Source organism: Camelina sativa, chromosome 16 (assembly GCF_000633955.1).
Source record: "Camelina sativa cultivar DH55 chromosome 16, Cs, whole genome shotgun sequence".
In the NCBI taxonomy this organism is placed as follows: Eukaryota; Viridiplantae; Streptophyta; class Magnoliopsida; order Brassicales; family Brassicaceae; genus Camelina; species Camelina sativa.
Genome location: NC_025700.1, coordinates 15,856,529 through 15,865,757, shown reverse-complemented (window position 1 = coordinate 15,865,757; position 9,229 = coordinate 15,856,529). Strand labels below are relative to the sequence as shown.

At 37.9% G+C, this 9,229-nt stretch overlaps 2 protein-coding genes across 2 annotated transcripts in view; both read right to left on the bottom strand.

Annotated features, from left to right (window-relative positions):
- Positions 1 to 3,756, bottom strand: part of LOC104753704 (putative pentatricopeptide repeat-containing protein At1g68930) — a 3,920-nt gene extending 164 nt beyond the window's left edge. Inside the window, exons 1-3 of the mRNA XM_019237779.1 lie at positions 3,697 to 3,756; positions 2,551 to 2,584; positions 8 to 1,342 (exon numbers count right to left, since the gene is read on the bottom strand). Coding sequence (XP_019093324.1) covers positions 8 to 1,342; positions 2,551 to 2,584; positions 3,697 to 3,756 — 1,429 coding nt within the window. The remainder of the gene's footprint in view (positions 1 to 7; positions 1,343 to 2,550; positions 2,585 to 3,696) is intronic.
- LOC104753703 (putative phospholipid-transporting ATPase 9) lies at positions 3,584 to 9,226 on the bottom strand (the record flags this gene model as incomplete). Its single annotated transcript, XM_010475918.1, has 11 exons — positions 3,584 to 4,466; positions 4,558 to 4,749; positions 4,843 to 4,941; positions 5,027 to 5,152; positions 5,232 to 5,441; positions 5,524 to 5,632; positions 5,746 to 5,834; positions 6,975 to 7,251; positions 7,329 to 7,439; positions 7,529 to 8,886; positions 9,008 to 9,226. Coding segments are annotated over 11 exons (3,420 nt in total), but the record flags the coding sequence as incomplete, so codon positions are not given.

The following is a 9,229-nucleotide window of genomic DNA, read 5'->3' as shown; positions in this document are numbered from 1 at the left end:
ATCATGCAAGAATAATGGCCATTACTCGGCACTATTCCATATTCATTAATCATTGACTCAAAATATCTCTGTCCTTTCTCCACTAATCCTGCCCTACTGCAAGCTGAAATAACACCAGTCAAAGTCACTCCATCAGGTTTTAGTCCATGTTGTACCATCTTGTCAAACAACTGAATAGCCTCAATTGCCCTTCCAGATTGGGCATGCGCGGAAACCATTGCATTCCAAGACACTTCATCCCTGACATTCATCTCGCTGAACAGCCTGGTAGAATCATCGATATCTCCACATTTTCCATACAGAGTCACCAATGAATTTGAAACAGTGACATACTGTATTAGGCCAGACGTTACCGCTTTTCCATGAAATTGGGAGCCCTCTTCTAAGCTAGCTATGTTGGCACATGCGCTGACCGCTTGTCCCAAAGTATAATGATCTGGGTCAACTCCAGATCTTTGCATATCAAGGAAAATTTTAACAGCCTCTTCAGCACGCCCAGTCTGGCCATAACCCACAACCATCGCTGTCCAAGACACGACATTCTTCTGCTTCATTCTATCAAACACAGTCTTTGCATAATGTAAAGACTTACACTTGCAATACATGTCAATGAGAGCACTGCCCACATATATGTGATCCTGAAGATTGGTCCTGATCGCACAAGCATGAATCTGTTTCCCTTCGTTAATTGCTCCTAATCCCCCACAAGCAGGTAGTACACTTCCAAAAGGATACTGATCCATCTTCAAGCCTTCTATTTTCATCTCTCTGAAACATTCAATAGCCTCCTTGTCAAGTCCATTCTGAACAAGACCTTTGATCATCGCTGACCAAGAAACTGAATCTTTCTCCATTCCTCGAAACAAGTGCAGAGCATCATCGATCATCCCACATGCCAAAAGCCCTCCCATCAGCGAATTGTACATAACCGTATTTCTATCCTGTATCCCGTAGAAGACCTTCTTCGCATCAGAGATAAAGCCAACTTTAGCATACAGATCCAACAATGGGCTCCCAACGAAAAGATAAGACTCAAACCCAAGCTTGATAACCTGAACATGAATCTGCTTGCCCAAACTAACATGTCCATTGCTAGAAGAAAGTTTCAGCATTGTCATCAACGTAACCCTAGTCAAACTAGAAGAAAAATCTTTCATCATCGTTTTATAAGCCTTGACAGCTGAACCAACCAGCCCACTCAAGGAGTACCCTTCAATGAGAACGTTCCAAGTGACACCATCACGATCAGGAAGCTTCTCAAAGGTACGTTCCATCTCTGAGAGATGCCCAGATTTTGAATAAGCCAAAAGAAGATTGTTCCAGGAGAAAAGGTTGGGTTGGGGTATGGTAATTTGTTTAACCCATGAAAAACAGAGAAAAAGAAACAGAGCAAGCTGCATAATCGAGAGTTATTTTAGGACTCTAAATAAGTAAACTGTGAGTAGCAGAGAAGATTAAAGAGAACATGAATCTGCTAAACGAAAACAATCATACATTCAATTCAACTATTACAAGAGTCTAATCAAGAAGAACAAAGACATCAACTATTATTATACATAACTCTACTAATCAAGAAAGAAAAAAAATAATCTTTACATGAATCATATCAATGTTGACGAGGCCTCTGGCTGATTCACTCATCAACACTTGAAATTAACACATACTCTTAAATTTCGTAAAGCATCAGTCTAATTTTCTCCAGTTCCAGGGACAAATCCTTGGGATTCTCAGTCTTCAGCATTGCCAACTTATGATTGACATCTCTAGGTACGAAGCTATGCCTCAACAATGTCAACGCGTCTTTTCTCTCGTCTGGTTCAGACGCAAAACAGGTCATGAGAAACTGTTTTGCATCGCAAGGAAGATTACTCGGAAACAGTGGCTCGTAGCAATTCATGTGATCCTCCAAGTAATCGTTTGTATGCCACCATGGTCTCTTTCCAGTGTACATCTCCAACACAACACATCCCAACGACCACAGGTCAAGTCCTTTCCCTATCTCGCCGTGAGAGATCGACTCAGGGGACATATAGATCGGTGTTCCCGCAAACGGTTGATCAGGATGCCACCACCCGATCGGGGACTCCTTCTTTCTTCGACAACCCGAAATCAGAAATCTTCAATTCATATGACGATCTCCACGCACCCTTATTGTAGTCGTAGACACACGGCTAGGGAAAACAAGGATGTTTTCGGGTTTGAGATCGCAGTGAACATAGCCGTGTCCGTGAGAGAAGCATACGTGTAAACTCTCTGATCATCGGCTCTGGCAATTTCCCGTATTTGAAACGGTCCATGAATGTGCTCAAGCTTCCTTCAGCCGAGTACTCCATGAGAATCTTGTATTCCACGTAACCCTTTTGGTTGACTTTCCCTTGCACTCCGTTCCCGTAACATTGGACGATTCTCGTATATCCTTTGAATTTTGAAAGGATCTGAAACTCTTTGTAGAGAGCCTTGACGTGTTCATCGTCGGATGTTTTCACGGCAGCGTAGAGAATTTTGCCGTCGCGTTGTCTTTCGTACTTGAAGAGGCTCACCCAACCGAATGCACCTTGTCCCATAAATTTCTCCAACTCCAAATCTAACATAGAAAGCTGAGCTTTGAAATCTGAGAGAGTAACTTTGAAATCCGACTTCAACCCTAATTTCCTTTTTTCTTTTCTGGTTTTTAATTTATTTACAAACAAAATAAATTAATTTTGATAAAAGTATTTTACTTTTCTCACACAATGGAAAAGTTGAGCTGCGAAAAAAAGGAAACAACAAAAGAAATACCGTTGTGATTTTTTTCTATGCAACATGATTTTATCATCAAAATTAAGTATAGGTTTTTATTAAAAGTTTTTAATTTATTTATGATAAAGGATATATTCTACTAATCATCAAATTTTATCAAACAAAAATATAATAATAAATTTATTAAAGTTTTTTTTTCTACTATTCAACAAGATTTATCATTTTTTTTTTTTTGAAATGTTTTTAATTTATTGTTGATAAAAGATATATTCTACTGATCATCAAACTTTATAAAAAAACAAAAGAAAAACAAAGAATAATCACAATTAATCGATAAAGGTTTTTAGTTTATTTATGATAAATGATATATTCTACTAATCATCAAATTTTATCAAACAAAAATATTGGATACTGGATGTTAATATATTAATATTTAAATTATTTGTTAGTGCTAAAGAAGAGACAATTCTATATAGAGTTCAAAAGACATGAATAATGAATAGACACAACTATTTAAAAGAAAAATAATGATTAAAAAATGAAAAAAATATGGTGAAAAAATGAAAAAAATATGATTACAACATATTTTTTTACAAAAACTGACTATTGACATTTATTTAAATTTATAGATTATGAATTCTAAGAGGTTATATTTCGGGATATTTATGAATTGTGATGTAGAAAAAAAATAGAGATTTGTGACAGTAACAAAGCGGTATTTAACTACTATATCTATGCAATTCTGTACTTTTTCTAAGAATGAGAATGAGCGTAACAAATTTTTCTGACTAATAATGGCAATCTTGAAAGAGCAAAAAAAGAGTAAATATGCTGGCTATCTCTCTAGTGTAACTCTGATGTATATAATCTTCAGCTGTTCTGCAAACACTATATATACTGAACTTGTAAGATCTCGTTTTGTGAGTAGGAAAGGATGCAAGAATCAGCAGAATGTACAACAACTTGTTGGAAAAAGCCTTCTTCGATCCAGTCTGAAGCCAAGAAATATGCTTCCATATATTTATGGTTCTATTTACGTTCTGCGAGTCAGTTGAATATGAAAAACCATTGAAAGAGGAGACAGGTTAGTTCTGTTGTCATGATTCAGGCTCAGATCTCCTAACTGATCTCTTTTTAGCTTCTAATCTGGCAGTGAACCCAACTGTTGTAGGTCTTATCGATCTTTGTCTCACCATATCACAGTACTCTGGGTCGTTACACTGACCTTCGTACCTTAGCCATTGTATCATCCCATGGTACATTGGGAAAAAGCTCATCTGAAGTGCAGAGTAGATGAAGTAAGGCATCAACGTTGTGACAACGACGAAGAGAGTAATGAGCCAGTAAGAAAGTGAAGGCGCTAGAGCTTCAACAAAGACTTTATATGCACCGGTTGATATATTTGCTGGAAGTTCTCCATACACCGTGATGAAAAAGTACCAAACAACGATGGAGCTCCAAATCACAATGTGCTGGATCAGAGTGAAGTAACTGATAGCTAACGCCATCTGCAAATTCACAACCCACACAATGCAAGTGTACATTGTCCCCCCTAGGATTTCTCTTCCTGCAGTTTTCCCATCATGGTTGAAAGCTTGAGATTGGAGAGAACTTTTGCAGAGGTAGAAAACGATTATTGCACTGTAGAATCCGTTGAACATCCAGCCAAGTATCCTGCGCCAGCTGAATAGAACATTCTGCACACCTTCTTGGTATAAGAGCGGAAACTGCATAACCAAGAAAAAGCAAGAATTTGGTACAAACTGTTTGACGGTGAGAAAGATTAAGCTGTTGTAATAATGCAATGAAGAAGTTTACCTTTAGACAATACCGTGCAGAGACATCCTGGTCGAAGACACCAAGAGCAATAACCGGAAGGGATGAGAAAAAGACATTATAAAGAGATAGAAACCAGTCGTTGTAGGCAGGTGTCGATGAGAATGTTGTGTATGTTTCATATAAGAAGAGAGTGAAAACGAATGTAATGTTCTTGTAGAAGAAGTAGCAAATCTGTGAATAAAAGGAACCAAAAGTAATGATTATGTTAAGACACTTGGCACAAAAAGGTTGGTCTCAGTTTAAAGATATGGAATGGTATTTTACCATTGTCGAGATACGCCTGTAACACCAGTGTCCATGGACAAGTAACAAACGTTCCAGATATCTGAATTGAGCAATCGCAATGTCGCTGGACATTACAGCCTGAACAAAGGATCAGGATTAGCCCACAAAAAGAAACAACACACAACAAAAAAAAACAAATGAGTTATACAAATCTAAACTGAACCTGCATTCCTTCCACACCGCTAATTCCAACGCCTATATCTGCTTCTTGAAGCATTCCAACATCATTAGCGCCATCACCAATTGCTAATGTCGTTTTACCATTTCCAGATTTTACTAGTCTTGTCACCTACATTGCCATTTTCATTCTTGAGAAAATCTTGACAGAGGCAAAAAGTATACAAAAGAATAACTAAAAAAACACTAACCAGAGCTTTCTGTTTTGGTGATGAACGACAACAGATAACAGACGCACAACTAACAGCTAGCTCAAGAAAGATGTGCTTTACATCATCATCCAACGCGTAAGCAAGTGATTTCCCATCAATGATTAAAGCAAAAGCATCAGAGTTCCCACCGGAATACTTCAACTGAGTCTTTCCATTAATTATCTGAGCCAAGACATTTTCTTTTGATACCTGCAAGATTAAAGTAGACACATTGATTCATTCATCTAATATATTCTTCTGCTAAATATCAAATGTCTTGGCTGTCTTTTACCTTTGTAATGGCATCTTTTTCTCCAGTTTTTTCCAATGATAGGATTTCAGGGGTCTCCAAGTTGATTATGATCTGCTTCATGTCTTGTCTGAGCAAACTACAAGCGAAGCTGTCAAAGACGAATACACAAAAGGGTTCATAGAGTGGAAAGACAGTAGAAAAAATGTATGCAGAAACTCAAAGAGTGTATAATATATTAAGGTGATACCAAGAAATTGATACCCAATATTGATAGCAGTCTCCATTTTGTCACCAGTCAAAACCCAAATCTTTATTCCTGCTTGAGCAAGCTTGTCAATGCAATCAGGGACCTGAAAGAAACCAAGGAACAAAGAGAAAAGATTTGAGAATTTCAGTTCATCAATCATATACATTAGTCATGTAAATTATAAGTATCCTCAGTGGTTTGCTTACTCCATTTTGGAGTTTATCTTCAACAGCAGTTGCTCCTAGGAGAGTCAAGTCTTTCTCAACCTTCTCTGTGACTTCCTCTATCAGCGATTCTCGATCAACGCTAACCGAACTCTTGGCTTCACTGATTTTCTCATTGAAAACTTTGTATTCTTTTTCATCAAGTTCACGATATGCAAGTATCAAAGTTCTCAGCCCTGCATCAGCATATTCGTGCACATGGTCCCGTGTTTCCTCTTCAAACTCTCTACCATTCTTGGAAAGTCTTTCAAACATGACACTAGAAAACGAAACAAATAAAAAAAATAAGTTCCAATATCTATAGGAAAAGGTTTTCTGAAGTCAAAGGTCACTTACTTATCTGCTCCTTTACAAAATAATAAGAGTTTTCCATCTTCATCCTGCACTATAACTGACATTCTTTTCCTCGTGCTGTTGAACTCAAGAACGTTCAAGATTTTGTACAACCTGCAGACACAAACACCATTTCAATCAAGTAACTAAAAACATATAAAAATGTTGATAGTATAAAATAACGAAGAGGAGATAGGACTGACCTTTCAACTCGTTTGCCAGTCACTAGATCAAGCTCTCTTACCGCAATAGTAGTTTGAGTTCTGTTAAAAAATTCAAACCCAAGCTCCCTTGCTGCAATAACAAATGCTGCTTCATCAGGCGACTCAGCCTCATAAGTGATCTTTTCTGTATCCTCTTCCACTTCAGGTATCACCGTATGGCATACCGCGAGTAATCTGAAAAACTTCTGAATCATATTAGCATTCATCTCAGTGACCCAGTTTCCATTCATGATCCTTTCATCTCTAAAGTTGAATCCTTTCACAGTTGATTCTTCCGTAATTGCCTCTTTACTAAATTCCATATCATCATTCTCATTAGNTATTCCTGCTTGAGCAAGCTTGTCAATGCAATCAGGGACCTGAAAGAAACCAAGGAACAAAGAGAAAAGATTTGAGAATTTCAGTTCATCAATCATATACATTAGTCATGTAAATTATAAGTATCCTCAGTGGTTTGCTTACTCCATTTTGGAGTTTATCTTCAACAGCAGTTGCTCCTAGGAGAGTCAAGTCTTTCTCAACCTTCTCTGTGACTTCCTCTATCAGCGATTCTCGATCAACGCTAACCGAACTCTTGGCTTCACTGATTTTCTCATTGAAAACTTTGTATTCTTTTTCATCAAGTTCACGATATGCAAGTATCAAAGTTCTCAGCCCTGCATCAGCATATTCGTGCACATGGTCCCGTGTTTCCTCTTCAAACTCTCTACCATTCTTGGAAAGTCTTTCAAACATGACACTAGAAAACGAAACAAATAAAAAAAATAAGTTCCAATATCTATAGGAAAAGGTTTTCTGAAGTCAAAGGTCACTTACTTATCTGCTCCTTTACAAAATAATAAGAGTTTTCCATCTTCATCCTGCACTATAACTGACATTCTTTTCCTCGTGCTGTTGAACTCAAGAACGTTCAAGATTTTGTACAACCTGCAGACACAAACACCATTTCAATCAAGTAACTAAAAACATATAAAAATGTTGATAGTATAAAATAACGAAGAGGAGATAGGACTGACCTTTCAACTCGTTTGCCAGTCACTAGATCAAGCTCTCTTACCGCAATAGTAGTTTGAGTTCTGTTAAAAAATTCAAACCCAAGCTCCCTTGCTGCAATAACAAATGCTGCTTCATCAGGCGACTCAGCCTCATAAGTGATCTTTTCTGTATCCTCATCCACTTCAGGTATCACCGTATGGCATACCGCGAGTAATCTGAAAAACTTCTGAATCATATTAGCATTCATCTCAGTGACCCAGTTTCCCTTCATGATCCTCTCATCTCTAAAGTTGAATCCTTTCACAGTTGATTCTTCAGTAATTGCCTCTTTACTAAATTCCATATCATCATTCTCATTAGTCTGAAACACCAAAGAAGAACCTTTTCTTCTTCCCATAGCCATCTCCACCTCTGTAACACCACGGCCATAAGCTGTCCCAGCAATAGAACACTTGATGAACTCCATGGAGTTACATGTCAATGTTCCAGTCTTGTCTGAGAGAATTGTATCCACTTGCCCAAGTTCTTCATTCAGGTTAGAGGTACGTGCACGAGCTGGCTTGTCAGCTTCCTCGTAGTACATGTGTATATCCTGGTTGATGAAGATGCTCTGAAGGACTTTAACAATCTCTATTGAGACATACAAAGATATAGGAATGAAATAACTGTAGAGCATAATCGCCGTTAGAAAGTGATAGACCGCAGCCACGGGAGCTCGTTTGGGGTCAAAGAAGATTCTGGAGCTATCTGGTCTCAGATACCATCTCTTCATCACACCATCTTTAAGATCTTGTCTTGTTGTAACTCCAAAGATAACAGAACCAATAAACGCCATAGCAACCACCATGAAGAACATTAGGTAGATGATCTTATCCATCTTCTTTTCAATCATGCTTCTCTTAGATGGAGGATCAGTTGAATTCTGAATAACCTTTGTGTCATGACCAGTGAAGATAACAGCTCCAAAGATGAAATCTGTGTTCCTGAGTTTTGAATCTCTCAAAAGAAGCTGTTGTGGTGAGAGAGGGTATTTAGCTCCCCTAAGCTCCATGGTACCAACAAAGGAATACAAATTAGCATTTGGATCCTCGCATTTGACAAAAGCCTCAAAGCCCTTGAAGTTAAACTCGTCACGCAAAGACGAAGTTACTTCAAGTCCTTGTTTAACTTTCAGATTAGTCTCCCCATCAAGGTTCATCGTCTCAACATAGCAAATAGCATCTTCATAGCTAGAACCAAGCAGAACAAGATCTGCAGGGAAAAACTCATTCTTCTCTACCTTCACTATATCTCCAATACTCAAAGTCTTCCACTCCTTTAAATCGAAGTTACCATCCCCTCTATGCACTTTAACTTTCCTATTATTCACCTCATTATCCTAAAGACACACAAAAGCTTTTATTTCAGTTTCACACAACAGAATCCAACTAAATGATCTAATCAAAGCTCTAATCACAATCAGGGAGAAGAGATAAAAAAGAAAGAAAAAAAAGAGTGACCTGTTTTTGCCTGCGCAAATCTTCGACACCTTCTTTAACCATAGTAGCACCAATAACGAAAAGGAGAGGAACAATGGCACTAGAAGCAGTATAAGGAGCAAGAGGAGTGAAAGCCAAGATCCCAGTAACCAAGAAGTAGAAATTGGCGACTCTCCTAAACTGCTCAAACAGTGATTTGGGTAAAAAAGTAGCAAGAGTGTACTTAGTAGTCCTCACATAGTT